Source organism: Pan troglodytes, chromosome 21 (assembly GCF_028858775.2).
Source record: "Pan troglodytes isolate AG18354 chromosome 21, NHGRI_mPanTro3-v2.0_pri, whole genome shotgun sequence".
In the NCBI taxonomy this organism is placed as follows: domain Eukaryota; kingdom Metazoa; phylum Chordata; class Mammalia; order Primates; family Hominidae; genus Pan; species Pan troglodytes.
Window position 1 is genome coordinate 38571490 of NC_072419.2, and position 19252 is coordinate 38590741.

At 44.5% G+C, this 19252-nt stretch overlaps 1 protein-coding gene across 19 annotated transcripts in view; it reads left to right on the forward strand.

Moving 5' to 3' along the window:
- Positions 1-1191: 1191 nt before the first annotated feature.
- Positions 1192-19252, forward strand: part of ASXL1 (ASXL transcriptional regulator 1) — an 80716-nt gene continuing 62655 nt past the window's right edge. For 2 of the 19 annotated variants that reach the window (XM_054674941.2, XM_054674948.2), the window contains exons 1-3: positions 1202-1703; positions 9310-9392; positions 11947-12055. In XM_054674941.2, the coding sequence (XP_054530916.1) occupies positions 1647-1703; positions 9310-9392; positions 11947-12055 (249 nt within the window). In that variant the 5' untranslated portion in view covers positions 1202-1646. The other 17 variants (XM_054674950.2, XM_054674952.2, XR_010154366.1 and 14 more) reach the window with 16 other exon arrangements.

The following is a 19252-nucleotide window of genomic DNA, read 5'->3' on the forward strand; positions in this document are numbered from 1 at the left end:
GAGCTGGCATCAATCCAGCTCCGGACGAACTCTAGAAATGTTTCTGGACAACGACTGAACCTATAGTTACAGAAAACCTATGTGCTGGGCGCTCTGAATTTCATTTCAGGTTCTAAAACTAAGGCTCAGAGAGGCTAAGTATATTGCCTATTGTTTCTCAGCTGGTAATAACAGCTACCATTTATTAAACATTTGCTCTATGCCAGGCGCCAAATCATACGGACCTGATAATGTCAAGATCTCCCTTCACATCCTCTTCCAATCTGTCAAGAATTGTATGTTAATTTTAATTCCAATAATGCCATGAAATACAAGACAAATGCGGATCAGAAAACTGAGGCTCAGAGAGGTTGAGTGGACAGCCAGGGAGTGACTCAGCCAAGATTCCAGTCTAGGTCCGCTGGACTCCAGGGCCTGAATTCTCTCCAGGGTACTGCCTCTAAAAACGCCCTCAGGTGCATTCTGGTCAGTATGGCCCCAGAGTCCAAGTTCTTTACACGACCCGTCAACATATCACCAAGTTCCTAAGAACGCTCTAGGCTTCTGGTGCAGGCTCTGCAAATACACAGCGGCCTGAAAGCACAGGAAGAAATGAGGAACCGTCTAAGTCCATCAGCCGTGGAATAACCGTTTTACTGGTATGAGGGTCTTTTTGTCTCATTATTATGTGGCAGTGAGTCATTTAGAGGTGACCAAAAGGGAAAGTCCTGCCTCTCGTCCCCTACGAGAAGTGTAGGTGAGAACCGTTTAGGCGAGGAGAAGCACGAAGTGGGAACTGCGAGTCTAGCTCCCCATCCTCACTCCCCACCCGCACCCGCCAGGAGGTCCTGAAGCAAAAAGCACCGAAGGGGTTAAGGGTGGCCGGGGGAGCCCAGCCACCGCCCCTTCCCAGCATCGCCTCCCAGAATCCCGCAGGCCCCCAGCCAGTTCTCGCACCTCGCGAGACTCCACCCAGCCCCTTCCCCGAACAGCGACCCGTCCCCGTTCCTAGCTGAGGTCGGTGCTAGGCGGAGGACGCGAGAGGGAGAGCGGAAGGGGGCCGCCGGGCACGCCGGGAAGTGTGGTCCACGCGCTTCACGCGGCCATATTCTTCCGGAGCGGGGGAGGCCAGAGAGGCCGTTGGGACTACGACTCCCAGGCGCCCTTTCGGTTTGTTTTTGTTCAAAAAAAAAAAACCCCACACTCCCCCTCCTCACTCTTCACACACACTCACACACACCCACGGCAGACACGCACGCACCCGGGCGCCGAAGGGAAAGCCGCGTCTCGCCCTCCCGCCCCGCCGTCGGTCCTGTCTCAGTCCCTCAGCAGAGCGGGAAAGCGGAGGCCGGAGCCGTGACCTCTGACCCCGTGGTTATGCGGAGCCGCCGCATTCCTTAGCGATCGCGGGGCAGCCGCCGCTGCCGCCGTGGGCGACTGACGCAGCGCGGGCGCGTGGAGCCGCCGCCGCCCCTCCCCCACCGCCGCTCTCGCGCCAGCCGGTCCCCGCGTGCCCGCCCCTTCTCCCTGGCCGCACCCGAGACCTCGCGCGCCGCCGCTGCCACGCGCCCCCCCCACCGCCGCCGCCGCCCCAGCCCCGCGCCACCGCCCCAGCCCGCCCAGCCCGGAGGTCCCGCGTGGAGCTGCCGCCGCCGCCGGGGAGAAGGATGAAGGACAAACAGAAGAAGAAGAAGGAGCGCACGTGGGCCGAGGCCGCGCGCCTGGTGAGGCGGGCAGCCGACGGGGGCTCCGTGGGGCCCGGGGTGGGGGGGGCTCGCCGCGCACCCCCCCCACTGGGGGGGGAGGGGCGAGGCCCTGCCCACCGCGGGAGGGGGCGGGGCCATCTTCCTTTAAGAACGGGACAGCCCCGCAAGGCGAGGGGTGGGGAGCGCTCCGCTGGGATGGGATGTGGCGCCTTTTTCCGCTCGCCCTCGCGCCCCCCGCCCCCCCGCCCCGCGCAGCTAAATTCCTGCGGAGGGGCGAGCTGGCAGGCCGGCTCCTCCCACTCTGGGCAGCGGGGTCCCGCCTCCCCTCCCCCACTATTTGGCAGCGTCTGGGGGTCTGGGGCAGCTTCGTTCATTCACCCGGGGGAGTTGGGTTTCCGGGAAGGGTCGGAAGCTCCTCCCTCGCTTCCTGGTGGGTAATGGGGTGGTGCCTTTGACTCCGGGGGTGGAAAAGCGACCCCACATTCAAGGACGCCAATGGCATGTTGAGCTTTCCCAATCTAAACCAGGTGCGTGGAGGGAAGCAAGTGCTTACTCCCAGCTTGAACCCTGAGCAGCGGTTCTCTAACTTTAGTGTCCTGTGGGCGACACCTGGGAGGCGGTTAGGAACGCTCCACCTAGGGCCCTTCGTAAGACCTGCTGAGCCTCAGGGTCTGGGATAGAGCCTGGGAATCTGCGCTTTCACCAGCTTCCCAGGTGATTCAAACGTAGTGGCTCACGGACCCCACTTTGAGAAACGCTGACTGGGGTGCTTGCCTTCAGAAGCTGGACTGGAAATTGGTATTTTGAGGAGAACTGAATCCACTTTGCAAAGAATGTATGTTGGACAAAGACAAAGTATCTCTGTTGGGAGACGTTGTTCACTGAGGATTTAGCAAGGGAGAGCGTAACTTGAGTGTTTGAAGCCGTCTCGTTCAACCGATGGGGGTTGTGAATTTTGTGTTCAGAGCGTCAGAGGACTTGCAGGTGAAATAGCTTCCTTTTGGATTACTCCCACAAAGCTCAGACACTTTGAGACATATTCGGGTAATTGTCTGCTGATACCAGTAGTAACAGGTTATACTAAGATGTCAGTTCCTAAGATCTGTCACACAGCGAGGTTGTGGTGCGGATAGCATAAGTGTCTCTTGACACTGTAGTTTATATCTAATGGTTGTAATTCAGTTTTAATGATGAGTGAAGCTCAGACTTAATTTTCTCTCTTATTTTGAAGTGAGTTTTCTGCTTCAAAGGTGTTGTGCAAAAAAAAAAAAAAAATAGACTGTATTGGGGGGGTTGACACAAACCTGAAGTACACCTTTTTCTTTCTCGAAGTCTGTAAAAGTTACGGATTTATAAAAACTGAAGGAATTTGGGCTACAGAATTTTCACTGGTGCTTGCTATCCTCTTCCCTAGTCATTTGTTGCCCAGGGAACAAAAATAGCAATTGTTTGTATGCTGAAGTTTTGTGCTTCAGTTTATTTTGGCCTGGCATGTGAAGTTTGAAGATTTTGAGGTTCCGAAATATTTTTTTTTCTGATTGAGTCAAAATTGGAAGCTTGGGCTAGTTTTCAGGATCTTGTAGAAATTTCAGGATTTCTCTAACGGTTCTTCACCTGGAAACAAATATAGGCCTGATGGGGAGTGGGAGAGAGCTCTCGTTCTCCTCCTCCACGATGAGTTTTGTGTGTTCATTGACATTCTCCTTGGCGTTCCTGTTATGCGGGTGTTTATGACCCTGGGCACCCAAGGAAATTTGCTTGCCAGAGTTTTACTTGTTAGAGGTAGGTGAAAGTACCTTTAAGTCTTGTGTTATTTATGTCTTGACAGAATTATGAAATCTGTTTGTCTCAAAGTTCTGTTGGCTCTTACTAGTTGACTTTAGGAATTTGGGGTCCACTGTTAAGTCTCTTTAGATTCTCGAATTTACTGTGGTCTGAACTTCAACATCGAGGTTGCTATTTCTGTTTTATCATTGACTCAACTTCAAGCCAGGTTATCAGGGTAAGTTATTCCTCTTTTTCTTTTAAGGCTCTTCATTAAAAATAGTAATATGAATAGGAATTACTTTGTTTGTTTGTTTTTCGTTTGTTTGCCACCACACCCGGCTAATTTTTTATTTTTAGTAAAGATGGGGTTTTTCCATGTTGGTCAGGCTGGTCTCGAACTCGTGACCTTGGGTTATCCGCCCACCTTGGCCTCCCAAAGTGCTGGGATTACAGGCGTGAGCCACCGCGCCCAGCCTATGAGTAGGAATTACTTTGTGGTGCTGTTATACATGTGAAAAAGGATTTGCGAGACTTTGGGAGTCTGAGGTGGAATAATCACTTGAGGCTAGGAATTCGAGATGAGCCTGGGCAACATAGACCCGGTCTCTACAACAACAGCAACAAAATGAGCTGGGCATGGTGGTACACACCTGTGGTCCTAGCTACTCAGGAGGCTGAGGATAGCTTAGGCCGGGAGTTGGAGGCTGCAGTGCCCAATGATTGATTGTACCACTGCACTCCAGCCTGGGTGATAGAGGGAGACCCTGACTCTAAAAAAATAATGAGGCTGGGCGCTGTGGCTCACGCCTGTAATCCCAGCACTTTGGGACGCCGAGGTGGGTGGATCACAGGGTCAGGAGTTCTAGACCAGCTTGGCCAACATGGTAAAACCCAGTCTCTACTAAAAATACAAAAATTAGCCGGGTGTGGTGGTGCACGCCTGTAATCCCAGCTACTGAGGGGGCTGAGACAGGAGAATCACTTGAACTCGGGAGGTGGAGGTTGCAGAGAGCCAAGGCCATGCCACTGCACTCCAGCCTGGGTGACAGAGCAAGACTCGTCTCAAAAAAAAAAAGAAAAAGGACTTGTTGAGAATGTGATATGCAATTTGAGTATCTTGTGTTTTTTGTTTTAGAATTTTCCATTTCTTTGAATGGGACTGGATGGTAGGTGAGGGGGAACTTTTTAAGAGTCCCAGGCCGGGCGCGGTGGCTCACGCCTGTAATCCCAGCTCTTTGGGAGGCCGAGGCAGACGGATCACCTGAGGTCAGAAGTTCGAGACCAGCCTGGCCAACATGGTGAAACCCCGTCTCTACTAAAAATACAAAAATTAGCCAGGCATGGTGATGGTGCATGCCTGTAACCTCAGCTTCTCAGGAGGCTGAGGCAGGAGAATCACTTGAACTCGGGAGGTGGAGGTTGCAGTGAACCCAGATCACGCCACTGCACTCCAGCAGCGACAGTGAGACTCTGTCTCAAAAACAAAACAGAAGAAAAAACCAGTCCTCTTAATGTTTAAAAAAAGTTGCTGTAACACTGTGCTGGAGAATTTGTGAGAGCGTACACTGGACTGAGAGAAACTTGACTAGGAGGGAACGTAGGACAGTTGATTAGAACACCTGAACACTTCTCTTTGGGCAGGTGAATTTGGAGTGCTTGCAATGGCAATTGTTTGCACTTCCATGGGAACGCTTTCAGATTGCTCCTGACCCCACTCAGATTGGTGACTAGAGTGTTACTGGGAATCCTTTTAAAAATTGTTTTTGTAGGCTGTGCGCGGTGGCTCACGCCTGTAATCCCAGCACTTTGGGAGGCCGAGGCGGGCGGATCACGAGGTCAGGAGATCGAGACCATCCTGGCTAACACGGTGAAACCCCATCTCTACTAAAAATACAAAAAATTAGCCAGGCGTGGTGGCGAGTGCCTGTAGTCCCAGCTACTCGGGAGGCTGAGGCAGGAGAATGGCGTGAACGCGGGAGGCGGAGCTTGCAGTGAGCCGAGATCGAGCTACTGCACTCCATCCAGCCTGGGCGACAGAGCAAGACTCCGTCTCAAAAACAAACAAACAAAACAACAACAACAAAAAAACCTTTCGTAGAGGAAAGAAGATTCTTCTTAAGAATTTCAGTATAGTGTACCCCAGGAGATTGATTTTTGCAGATGTTAATTATGCTGTTGAAAAATAGTCTTTCACACATTTTGTAGTATTGTCTTTTCTAGATGTAAGAAGTAGACCTTATGTGGTTGAGTGGATATAAATCCTCCAACTTGTTGTGAACAGTTTGTTTGGGAGAAATAGCCAAGGGGATTTCCCTTTAAATCGAGGACGCTAAATGGATTCTCCCTGGCTTTGAGAAACTCTTTGTTGTATGCTTTATCTTTTACTTTGATTCATGACTGACCAGTTCTTACATCAAACATTTTTTTCCCCTTTGAAGTAAGAGAAGAGATACTTAAAAAAAAAAATGTAGTCTAGAAAGAGACTAGGAATAGAACACTGCTGACTTGTTCTTATACCAAGAGCTGGAGGCATAAACAGTTTTAATAAAAGTGAATACTTTGTATCTTTTGATGTAACTTCCCTTTAGAGATTCTGTTTCCCCTGTCTTAAATTCTCAGGCTATTTCTGATTGCTGTTTAAATAATTGGTAGTTACTATTTGAGTCATGCTTCTTAAAAAAAAAAGATATAAAAATTCGCCAGCTCAGCTTTCATTTAATTAGTATCAAAGAAATGATATCTGTGGCAGTGAACATTTGTAGCTTGTTCCAGGGTTTATTGTAGGTTTGTTCAAGTCAGTACTGCCCATCTTGGCACTTAGGTTCTTGGAATACAGAGGTGGATAAGGTTTGCCCCTCAGGGCTTATGGTCTTCTGGGGATGAAGAAGGTCCAGACGCAGGAACAGAATTTTACTACAGTCATGATACGTGTTATCATAGTTGTATAAATCATAAACAGATATCCCAGTTGCTGCCTCTTGTCCAGTCATAAATAGTTTCTCCTTTCACTCTCAACTGTCCTGGTTTGGAAGATAATTGTATGTGTTATGAAACAATGGGAACATTGAAAAGAGACATTTACCTCTGCCTGGCAGAGATCAGGGAAGGCTTCCTGGAGGAAGGTGCTTTCTGAGCTGAATCTTGAAGGGTAACTAGGAGTTAGGCCAATCACAGAGGGCATAAGCAGGAGCTGGTGACAACACATAGCAGGAGAGAGAGTCAGAGTGGGAGAGAGAGAGAGAGAAAGGGTGAGAGGGAGTGTGTGTATTTGCAAAGTGTGGGAATTAGGTATATCTACAAATTATTGGAACATAAAGTTTGTAGAGTGTCACTGTGGATGGGTAGAGAGGCAGAGACCAGATTGTGAGGGTTCCATATGCCAGGCCAGTGAGCACCTACTCTGTGCCAGACATTGTAGGCATTACTTACATTGTCTCTAATCTGTCCAACAACTCTGAGAGGAAGACATCAGTATCCTTCAAAAGAGAACCTAGGTTCAGGTTGGGTTGTAATTGCCCCAGTTTAGAATGTAAAAATTTGAATCTAACTCTAGATCCTGTTCTTTACCGGTGGGCCAGTGGACTTTGGAAGCTTCAGCTTTTGCAGTATGTGATTAAGGAGCTGTTGAAGGATTTTATTTGCTTTCTATTATTATTATTACTATTTTTTGAGACAGGGTCTCACTCTGTCACCCTGGCTGAAGTGCAGTGGTGCCATCACAGCTCACTGCAGCTTCCACTTCCTGGGCTCAGATGATTCTCCCACCTCAGCCTCCTGTGTAGCTGGGATTACAGGCATGAGCCACCATGCCCAGCTAGTTTTTTGTATTTTTTTGTAGAGACAGGGTTTCACCATGTCGCCCAGGCTGGTTTTGAACTCCTAGGCTCAAGCAATCTGCCCACCTTGGCCTCCCAAAGTGCTGGGATTACAGGTGTGACCCACTTTACCCTGCCATATATATTTTTTAAATTCTTTAAAGGGATGAGGTTTCACTGTGTTACCCAGGCTGGAGTGCAGTGGCTATACACAGGCACGATCATGGTGCACTACAGCCTGGAGCTCCTGAGCGCAAGTGACCCTCCTGCCTCAGTCTCAGCTGAGACTATAGGTGTGCACCACCGTGCCTGGCCTGTTGAAGGATTTTAGAGCTGAAAGTGATGAGGGCAGGTTTGCTTTGCTGGGTTGACCTCAGTCTATAACATGTAAGTTCTACCAGAGCAGGGATTTGGTCTTGTTTACTGTGAATCCCTAGAATTGTGTCTGGCAAAAGGTACGTGTTCCATGTGTTTGTTGAATGAAGGATGACAACAGAGTCAGAATGGATTTGAGGAAAGCAGGATTGGATGGAGGGATAAATATTAAGAGGCTGTTGTGTTGGGTCAGGTAAGAGACTGGTTTTGGGACTTGGCGGACAGATGAGCGAGAAAGATGACACCTGCGTTTCTGAATTAGGTGATTATATAGGCTGTCAATCAAGGTAGGGAATACAGGAAGAAGAGTGGGTCTGGAGAAGAGGTGAATTAGAGTTGCCAATTCGATGAATTAAGAGTAGAGCTGAATTAGAGTAGATAATGAAGGGGTATAGTCAGTACACAACTGAATATTTGAATCTGAAATTTGGGGGAGAAGTCAGAGCTAGAGGTAGAGATTAGGTAGTTATCAGAATTTAGGTAGTAGCTGAAACTGAGATGATAATGTTACCCATGGAGAATGGAAAATCTGAAAAGAGAAGCAAAGAATAGGACCATGGGAAATAGGGGTTTTATTTTAGTACCTTCTCCAAACCTTGACTTTGGTGCTGAGGTCTTATGTTCTTCCATAGAGAGTACCTTCTGCAGCAGACCTATCAGACGAGATCGGGCACATTCAGGGTGGTATGGCTGTAGACAGCAGCATCCTATCAGACGTCTTTATGTTTTGCTTGTGACAGCAGTACTTGGTTATGGTAGTTAAATGGACTGTAAGATGTTAGCTTGATTTGGAGTACCCTGAGTAGCTGCACAGGTAGACAAAGTACAAAGATATTGACAGCTTTTTTCTTCCTTTAGAAGAATAACATATCTAAAACAACTCTTAAAGCAAGAGAGCTGCAGTTGCACACTAAGAAAATACTGCAATACTGCCATGACTTGGTTATAGGTGATGCTAACATAAATGGGATATTCTGTTCCTCATTGCACCAGTCATGCAGAATCATAGCATCATGTGCCAAATGGCAGAACGTACTGTGGCAGTTAACACCACAAATTAACAACACAGTGGCAAAAAGCACCGTTTAAAAATATGGGTACTTGGCCGGGCGTGGTGGCTCACTTCTATAATCCCAGCACTTTAGGAGGCTGAGGCGGGCAGATCACCTGAGGTCAGGAGTTCAAGACTAGCTCTAGTCTCTACTAAAATACAAAGTGTGTGTGTGTGTGTGTGTGTGTGTGTATGTATGTATGTATGTATATATATATATATATATATAAATAATAATCAAACTTCCTTGGGAAAGAAAATGTGAATGCATTTCTGTCTCATACATTTCTTGTGCAGCGCTATATATTCTGTGGTTTAGCAGTATTAACAGCATCAAGCTAAATAGTAACCAGTGTTGCTAAGGTCTCGCATACTATACCATGTATGCTGAGAAGATATGCATCCTTAGAATTGAGAATTAGAACATTTCAGTTAATTGCAGTAACTTTTCAGCAACTAGATATATGTGTAATTTGATTTCTGAAGTAATTTTAACTGTGGAAAAACTAAGTTGTCACCAGCGGTACCTCATAGCATAACTTTAGCCCATGATATATGGACGGATGGATATAAATGGAAATTGCACACTGAAATTAGGACGTTTATATTTCTTCAGGTATTAGAAAACTACTCGGATGCTCCAATGACACCTAAACAGATTCTGCAGGTCATAGAGGCAGAAGGACTAAAGGAAATGAGGTTTGTATTGTTCTTGTTGCTTAACATGAGGGTTTCATAGGATATGTGTCTTTCTGTAGTTGTAGTGATATGAGTAAGTACACCTGTGTATGTATTTGTGCCTCTGTGTCTGGTAGTGAGATGGAACTATCCATTTCCCAAATTGTGTGTCGTCTGAGTGGAGGGTGGCAGTGGGTGAACATCCATTTGTTTTCATTTAGAGGTGCAGTGGCTTTCCCCATCTCCTTGTTCTTCCTTAAATCTTGGCACAGAGCTTGTTTTTTGTGTAAGGAATCAGGGCACATTTTCTCTTGTGCTGTTTCGGAAGTTTCAGACCTGATAGCCTCTATTGTGCCTAACGCTACCCTTTTCTCTATGCCGTATCACTGAAGTTCTTTCTTTTAGAATAAAAGAACAGTGGTCTCATCAACATAAAAAACCACTGACTTTTTTCCCCCTACTAATTGCAGTCATATATGATATGAATTTACTAAATTTTGAGGTGACCTTTATTTTCCAAATTTATGGTGTAGTTTTCCTGGAGAAGTAACAAGTTAGAAACATAGAATTGCAGGCCTGAAAGCCAGGACTATCTTTAATCTTTCTTTTTCCTCATCCTAACTTCAAACTTAAAAAAAAAAAAAAAAAAAAGCTGGGGGTAGTGGCCCACACCTATAATCCCAGCACTTTGGGAGGCCAAGGCAGGCAGATCACTTAGGTCAGGAGTTCGAGACCAGCCTGGCCAACATGGCAAAACCCCATCTCTACTAACAATACAAAGATTAGCCGGCATGGTGACGCATGCCTGTAGCCTGTAGTTCCAGCTTGGGAGGCGGAGGCTGGAGAATCGCTTGAACTCAGGAGACGGAGGTTGCAGTGAGCCGAGATTGCACCACTGCACTCCAGCCTGGACAACAGAATAAGACTGCATCTCAAAAAATAAAACAAAACAAAAAACAAAAAAAAGTACTTAAATGAGGAAAGAGGAGAGCACTACACAGTCCTTGCCTGGGACTCAGAGCAAACTTCATGTTTTTGCTAGTCAAACTTAGCTGCTTTAATTGACCTTTTAGGGTCAAAAGGCCTTCACTTTCCAGTTGTCAGTTCAAACATTCTCAAGTTGATGTTTTGTGGGGAGGGAAGATTAAGATTGTCTACATCACATTTATTTGACTTGTACTTATCCACTGTGTAGTGTTATAATTGTGCTTTATTTTTGTTTTTATGGGCTATTTCCCATCATGCTGCTGTCTGCACTGCTGTTGGACCACTTTGCCTATAGAAGGTAAATGAGTCCCTTTGGGACATATGGAATTGAGAACCTTAACTTGTTTCTGCTTCTTGTTCTTAGAGGAATTATGAAGCAGTCATGATGGCTCATGATGAGTGAGCAGCTCTGTAATTTGTAGACAGAGGTATAATATGTAGGAGTCACAGAAGAGCTGTGCCAGCATGCTGTTCCCGTTGTAGCAGAGATGCTAGCACACCCACTTGATACTCCAGATTTTGCATAGGGTTTCTTTTAGAGATTGGTTCTTGGTGAAAAATTTTTTAGCATCCAGTGTGTTCCAAGGCAAAATAAGTAATAGTTTTTTAATGGTTTTTTTAGACTCAGAATTTATTTTTAACACTGCATAAATTAGGGCTTCTACTTCTGAAAAATGCAAAGAGGCTTACTTAAGCTATTTATGTATTTTTTAACATGCTGGGGAGAGGGAAGAGAGGGTGCACAGGTGACTCCTAGCACTAATATGCTAGTGCCAAACTCAGTTAATATTAATAATGGTCATTCGTTGATATTTTTGGTAGCTTTTCTATTTAAAGATTCAGTAAGTAGCATCCTTCGCACTGAATTGTCACGTTTTGTAACCTGCTGTTGTGGCAGGGACCATGAAACAACTTAGTATGCCATTGTTTCAGTTTAATGTTTAAGCATTACTGGGAACTAAATCCACTTGACTTACTTTTTGCATTTAGGTTTAAATAATTGTTCCTGGGTAGATACAGAATAAATCTCAATCTCCCCACTTCCAGCAGAGAAAAAAACAAATGAAATACTGTTCTTTTTGTGTACTTACTAGAAAATGTTTAACTGGAAAAAAAGTTCTGCTTGTTTTATTGGCACAGCACCATTGATTCTGTGATTCTTTGTCATAATATTCTGTGGCAGTTTCTGAGTATGATATGTAGATTGAAATATAGAGGCTAGGAAACTTTTAATAGTAAAATTTTACTAAAATTTAATTTATTAACTTATTAAAATATAACTTGAAAAAATTGTGAGGTTTTTCTAAATTTCTTGGAAATTTGATTTATATTGTCAAAAAGCACTGAAGAAGTGTTAGTTATGGATTTCGGGTATCACATAATGTTTATTCCAGAGTTTTCTGAGTGTGATTTATGTGAATTTCATTTGGTTATTCTTTTACTATTTTCACAGTGAAATTGTCATGAGATTTTTTCTTCTGTATTTCTTGCTTAGCTTCTTCTCATTTAAGAATGAGTTGGAGGGATTAGGTCTTTAAGTAGGCAGATGGATTGTATAACCCTCATCCATTCTTTTGTGGTTTTACAGTGGGACTTCCCCTCTCGCATGCCTCAATGCTATGCTACATTCCAATTCAAGAGGAGGAGAGGGGTTGTTTTATAAACTGCCTGGCCGAATCAGCCTTTTCACACTCAAGGTAAGTGATATGAACTCTCTTTTGGCGCAGTGATTCTTGGACTTTTAATGTGCATAAAAATCACCTGGTAGGTCTGGAATAGGGGCCATGAATTTGCATTTCTCATATGCAGTCAGGTGACACTGATGTTGTTCTTTTTTTTAGACATAGTCTCGCTGTGTCACCCAGGCTGGAGTGCAATGGGGCGAGATCTCGGCTCACTGCAACCTCTGCCTCCCATGTTCAAGTGATTCTCCCACCTCAACCTCCCAAGTAGCTGGGACTACAGGCACATGCCACCACGCCCGGCTAATTTTTTTATTTTTTTAATAGAGACGGGGTTTCACCATGTTGGCCAGGCTGGTCTTGAAATCCTGACCTCAGGTGATCCACCTACCTCGGCCTCCCAAAGTGCTGGGATTACAGACATGAGCCGCTGCACCTGGCCAGATGCTGTTGGTTCTAAATGGCACTTTGAGGTGTTCTAATATGAATCAGATATTAGAAATTATTTAGCCATAGCAGCTCTTGTTTGTGTGTTCATCTTTTCTTGTCTATATCTTTGTAGATTGTACAAAACTGAAGCATAACTATGGGGATAATTGCAGATGTGCCTTTTTTTTTTTTTTTTTTAATTCTGAGATGGAGTCTCACTCTGTTGCCCAGGCTGGAGTGCAGTGGTGCGATCTCAGCTCATTGCAACCTCCACCTCCCAGGTTCAAGCAATTCTTCTGCCTCAGCCTCCTGAGTAGCTAGGAGTGCACTACCATGCCCAGGTAATTTTTGTATTTTTAGTAGAGACGGGGTTTCACCATGTTGGCCAGGCTCGTCTTGAACTCCTGACCTTGTGATCCGTCCGCCTTAGCCTCCCAAAGTGCTGGGATTACAGGCGTGAGCCACTGCACCTGGCCACAGATGTGCCTTAATTAGAATTTTGTTGTAGTAATGATGTGAAGGATAAATTACTGGTCAGCTAATGTAAGACCTACTCTATGGAAAATAACTGAAATGTGAACATATTTGTGGAAATTAAGTGACAGTAATTATAAAGTAAGAGTACTTAAATCAGGTAGAGTTCATAATAAAGCTTAAATAGGGCCGAAATGAACAGGCTAATTATTTTTCCACCATTTGTGATATATATGGTAATCATTTAGACCGGGGGTCTGCAAAGTTTTTCTGTAAAGGACCAGAAAATCAATGATTTTTTGTTTTGTGGATCATACTGTCTTTGTCTTAACCACTCAGGTCTGCCATTGTAGTAGGAAAGCAGCCATACCCAAATGAATGGGCATGGCTGTGTTCCAAAAAAAAAAAAAAAATTAATTTATTTACAAATGTTTGTTTTACTTACGAAAACAGGCTGCAGGCCAGATTTGATTTGGGGCTGTACTTTGTCAACCCCTGGTTTAGACATAAGATGACTTGTCGACATTGGAGAAACTGAAAATTTGATGCTGACCCTTTCGTTCTTCCATAGTGTGTTATAAATTTTAGCAGTCAGTACAAACTTTTTCCTTTAAGTTTTGTTTTCTTGATGGACTGTATTCAAAATAAATACCTGAACAAATACCAACTATATAACATGAAGCCATAAAACTTGGTCTTTATATATAAATAAAGTTTATCTTGGGGTCAGATGTCTGTGCTGTTTTCTATATTTTTTTATATCCAATAGTTTGGTCTTTTTCCTTTCAGTTTTGTATGCTTTTCTTGTAATCGAGCCTTGGAAGAGACAGAGCCACTGAGCCCAAAACCTAGCTTTGTGGTCGGGTGTGGTGGCTCATGCCTGTAATCCCAGCACTTTGGGAGGCTAAGGCGGGAGGATTGCTTAAACTCAGGAGTACGAGACCTTGTCTCTATTTTAAAAAAAAAAAAAAAAAAAAAAAGCCTTGCGTGGTAGTGTGTGTGCTTATAGTCTTAGCTACTCAGGAGGCTGAAGCAGGAGGGTAGCTTGGAGATGGAGGCTGCAGTGAGCTGTGATCACACCACTGCTCTCCAGCCTGGGCCACATAGCAAGACCCTGTCTCAAAACAAAAACCTAGCTTTGTAACCTGGGAGGGATTTAACCCTTCTTTTTGGTGGAATGTGCATCCCTGGCATTGAGTCAGTCCTTAATAAATGATAGCCTTTATGATGATCTGAGGTTTATCATTCTTAATTGCCTGTTAATGGCATTTTTCTATTAATATTATCTATTTTTTGAGATAGGGTCTTGTTCTGTCACCTGGGCTGGAGTGCAGTAGCATAGTCACAGCTCACTGCAGCCTTGACCTACTAGGCTCAAGTGATCCTCCCACCTCAGCTTTCTGAGTAGCTAGGACTTAGGCGCATACCACTATGCCTGGCTAATTTTTTGTATTTTTTGTGGAGAAGGAGTTTTGCCATGTTGCCCAGGCTGGTCTCGAGCTCCTGGGGTCAAGCGATCCACTGGCTTTGGCCTCCCAAACTGCCAGGATTACAGATGTGGGCCACTGTACCTGGCCTATTATTTTTTAATTTAATATTAATTTATATTTTTAGAAACAGGGTCTCACACTGTTGTCCACAGCTGGAGTGCAATAGTATAATCATAGCTCACCGTAGCCTTGAACTCCTGGGCTCAAGCAGTAGTCCCACCTCAGCCTCCCGAGTAGCGTACACCATCACCCCAGCTAATTTTTAAATTTTTTCCTAGAGATGAAGTCTTGCTATGTTGGTTAAACTGGTCTCAAACTCCTGGCCTCAAGTGATCTTCCCACCACAGCTTCACAAAGCACTGGGATTACAGGTGTGAGCAACCATACCTGGCCCTCTATTATCTCATATATAGCGTATTGTTACATATGCTGTAATTATATATAGTTATAATTATTTAATACATATATGTTTATTACAAATATGCCTGTTAATGGTATATTCTGTTTTTAAAAGGAAGGATAATTACTTTTTTCTATGAGTACCTTAAGGGCAGGAACTGAGTTTTATTTGTGTTTGTAATTTGGCTCTGGGCAGAATTCTTGGCATAGTACGTGCTTTATGTGTGAACTGAATTATATTTCTTCATCTTAATTTTACAGGTGTGAGCCACTGCACCAGGCCTCTTCATCTTAATTTTAATATATCTTTGAATAAACACCATTGTATGAACCTGCTGTAAGCTTGGGAGTGGTCTGTTAGTCTACAGCTTGTGTCTGAGACGTGCTAATTGAATATTCGCTCAGTACCTCATCTTAACTGCCTTTGGCTTTATGTTGCTTATCCTTCATAGTATCTTGTTCATTGGCCGTTTACATCCATAGGCATCACTTCTCTGATATTCGTTGTGCTCTTTTAATGGATTAATGGTTTGCTTGGTTGGTTCCTCTAGTTAGACTGTAAACTCCTTGAGAGCAGAGTCTGTATTTTATTAATTACCCACAGTACTAGGTACATAGTTGCCTTCAATAAATATATATTTAATGAACGAATTTAGTGAATAATGGCTACATTTTTGTACTTCGTTATTCTTTTTTTTTTTTTTTTTTTTTTTTCTGAGACAGAGTCTTGCTCTGTAACCCATGCTGGAGTGCAGTGGTGTGATCTTGGCTCACTGCAACCTCCACCTCCCAGGCTGAAGTGATTCTCCTGCCTCAGCCTCCCGAGTAGCTAGGACTACAGGCGTGCACCACCATACCTGGCCAATTTTTGTATTTTTAGTAGAGATGGGGTTTTACTATGTTGGCCAGGCTGGTCTTGAACTCATGACCTCGTGATCCGTCTGCCTCGGCCTCCCAGAGTGCTGGGATTACAGGTGTGATCCTGTAATCACACCGCGCCCAGCCTTCATTATTCTTTTGACATTTGATGATAAATACTGTTTATGATTTTCTTTTTCTTTTTTTTTTTTTTTTTGGATAGAGACAGTCTCGCTTTGTTGCCCAGGCTGGTCTTGAACTTTTGGACTCAAGCGATCCACCCACCTCAGCCTCCCAAAGTGTTGGGTTTACATGCATGAGCCACCTCGTCTGTCCTTGTTCATAATTTTGATGGGCTGGGCGCGGTGGCTCACGCCTGTAATCCCAGCACTTTGGGAGGCCGAGGTGGGTGGATCACTTGAGGTCAGGAGTTCAAGACCAGCCTGGCCAACATGGCGAAACCCCGTCTCTTCGAAAAATACAAAAATTAGCCGGGCGTGGGTGTGCACGCCTGTAATCCTAGCTACTCAAGAGGCTGAGGCAGGAGAATCACTTTAACCCGGGAGATGGAGGTTGCAGTGAGCCGAGATCGTGCCATGGCACTCCAGCCTGGGCAACAAGAGTGAAGCTCCATCTCAAAAACAGTTTTGATGAAACTGTCCCTAGATTTGCATCTGGCATCTAGCTCATATCTCAGAGCCAGAATGAAGGATGCTTACCTCTGGGTTTGGTAAATTTTAGCTTGGTTAATTATGTGTGTGCCTTAATTTTTTTGACCTATTATAAAAGCAATATACGTAAAAGCAACAGAGAAAATGAAAGTAATCCATAAAATTCTACCTGTGGCCAGCTGCGATGGCTCATGCCTGTAATCCCAGCACTTTGAGAGGTTGAGGCGGGTGGATCACTTGAGGTCAGGAGTTCGAGACCAGCCTGGCCAACATGGTGAAACCCTGTCTCTACTGAAAATGCGAAAATTAGCTGGGCATGGTGGTGGGTGCCTGTAATTCCAGGTACTTGGGGAGGCTGAGGCTGGAGAATTGCTTGAACCCGGGAGGCAGAGGTTGCAGTGAGCCAAGATCGCACCACTGCACTCTAGCCTGGGTGACAGAGACTCTTAAGAAAAAGAAAAAAAAATTCAGATAACTGTAACCTAAATAATTAATATTTGAAAAAATTTCATCATTGCTTCTTTCATTCAGTTAATATATTTTGAATCATTTGCCACGGTGTTATATATAGACATGTCTTATATATGTGTATATATGTGTGTATTTATTTATTTTTTGAGACAGAGTCTCGCTTTGTCATCCAGGCTGGAGTTCAGTGGTACAATCATGGCTCACTGCACCCTTGACTTCCTGGGCTCAAGCAATCCTTCCAGCTTCCCTAGTAGCTGGGACTACAGGCGCATGCCACCACACCCAGCTAATTTTTGTAGTTTTTGTTGAGGTGGGAATTCACTAGTCTTGAATTCCTGAGCTCAAGCAATCCTCCCATCTTGGCTTCCCAAAGTGCTGGGATTATAGGCATGAGCCACTGTGCTCACCCAGTTTTTAATTTTTAGATACAGGGTCTCGCTCTGTGGCCTAAAGCTAGATGGTGCGGTGGCACCATCATAGCTGACTACAACCTTGAGCTCCTGGGCTCAAGGAATCTTCCTGTCAGCCTCCCCAGTAGCTGGGACCATAGGCATGCACCACTGCACCTAATTAAAAAAATTTTTTTTTATAGAGATGGAGGGGGTCTCATTTTGTTCCTCAGGCTAGTCTCAAACTCCTGGCCTCAAGCAATCCTCTGCTTCAGCCTCCCGAAGTGCTGGGATTACAGGTGTGAGCCACGGTGCCCAGCCCCTTATTCTTTTTGAAGGCTGTTTTAAGAATTCCAGATTTCCAGCCATGAATGTGTGATTACTAACTGGTCTCTTGTTATATGCCTCATCAACACCACACTTCTCCCAGAAGTTGTGCAGGCATTTAGTTTATTGTTACTCAGGAATGGATGAGAAAGGATATCAAAGATCTGAACCAGCTGATTACCATCTTGGTCACTTGAGAACTCAGGTCTGTCCAATAAACACCCTAATCCAAGGTGGTGTTAAATACATATATATATTTTTTTACTTTATTTATTTTGAAAAATTTCAAACCTATAGAAAAATTGAAGCAGTACCATAGTCTTAGTCCATTTTCCATTACTTAGAATATCCAAAAGTGAGTAATTTATAAAGAAAAGTAATTTATTTCTTACAGTTATGGAGGCCAAGGTCGAGGGGACATATCTGGTCAGTGTTTTGCCATGTTGGTCAGGCTGGTCTCGAACTCCTGACCTCAAGGCCTGCCTTGGCCTCCCAAAGTGCTGGGATTACGGGCATGAGCCACCGTGCCCAGCCACCTCTGAGCACTTTAGATAGTATGTCTTAAGAACAAAGACATAGCCCGGCGCAGTGGCTCACGCCTGTAATCCCAGCACTTTGGGAGGCTGAGTCGGGCGGATCACCTTAGGTCAGGAGTTCGCGGCAAAACCCCGTTACTACTAAAAATACAAAAAATTAGCTGGGTGTGGTGGCGTGCACCTGTAATCCCAGCTACTTGGGAGGCTGAGGCTGGAGAATCGCTTGAACCCAGGAGGCAGAGGCTGCAGTGAGCCGAGATGGCACCACTGCACTGTTGCCTGGGTGACAGAGCAAGACTTGGTCTCAAAAAAAGAAAAAAGAAAAAAAGAACAAAGACATTTTCCTATATAACCACAATGCCGTTATCACACTCAAGAAACTTAACATTGATATGATTGTATATAATACATAGTCCATATTCAAATTTTTCTCTCATTTCAAAATTATTCTTTGTGGCCTAAAATCCTGTATCCAATCATGATATTTTTGAACAATCCAGCAGACTAGTTGTTGTATAGAAGTAAGTAGTTTTTTTTTTTTTTTTGAGACAGGGCCTAGCTCCGTTGCCCAGGCTGGAGTGCAGTGGCATGATCACGGCTTACTGCAACCTCTGCCTCCTGTGCTCAAGCAATCTTGTGCCTCAGCTTCCTAAATAACTGGAAATAGAGGTGCGTGACACCACGCCTAGCTAATTTTTGTATTTTTAGTAGAGATGGGGTTTTGTCATGTTGCCCAGGCTGGTCTTGAACTCCTGGACTCAAAGCAATCCTCCCACCTCAGCCTCCCAAAGTGCTGGGATTATAGGTGTGAGCCACCAGGCCTGGCAATTAAGTGCATTTTTTAAGGACTAATAAAAATGTAGAAATCTTGGTTATTTCCGGAATCCTTTATGTTTTACTGCCAGTACTAATGTAGTAATGCCAGACAGTAGTCATGTCTGCTGTTCCAGGTTGTCCAAAGGATTCAGCAGCAAAGGATGAAAGTGGTGGGAAGTTTTGCATAGTGGTCGACCAAGGGCTAGTTTGGTGAGTGTCTTGCCTATAATAATGGACAGGAAGACACCAGTTTATTTTATTTTATTTTATTTTATTTTATTTTATTTTATTTTAATTTTATTTTGTGTTGTGTTGTGTTATCTTTGAGATGGAGTCTCACTGTATCACCCAG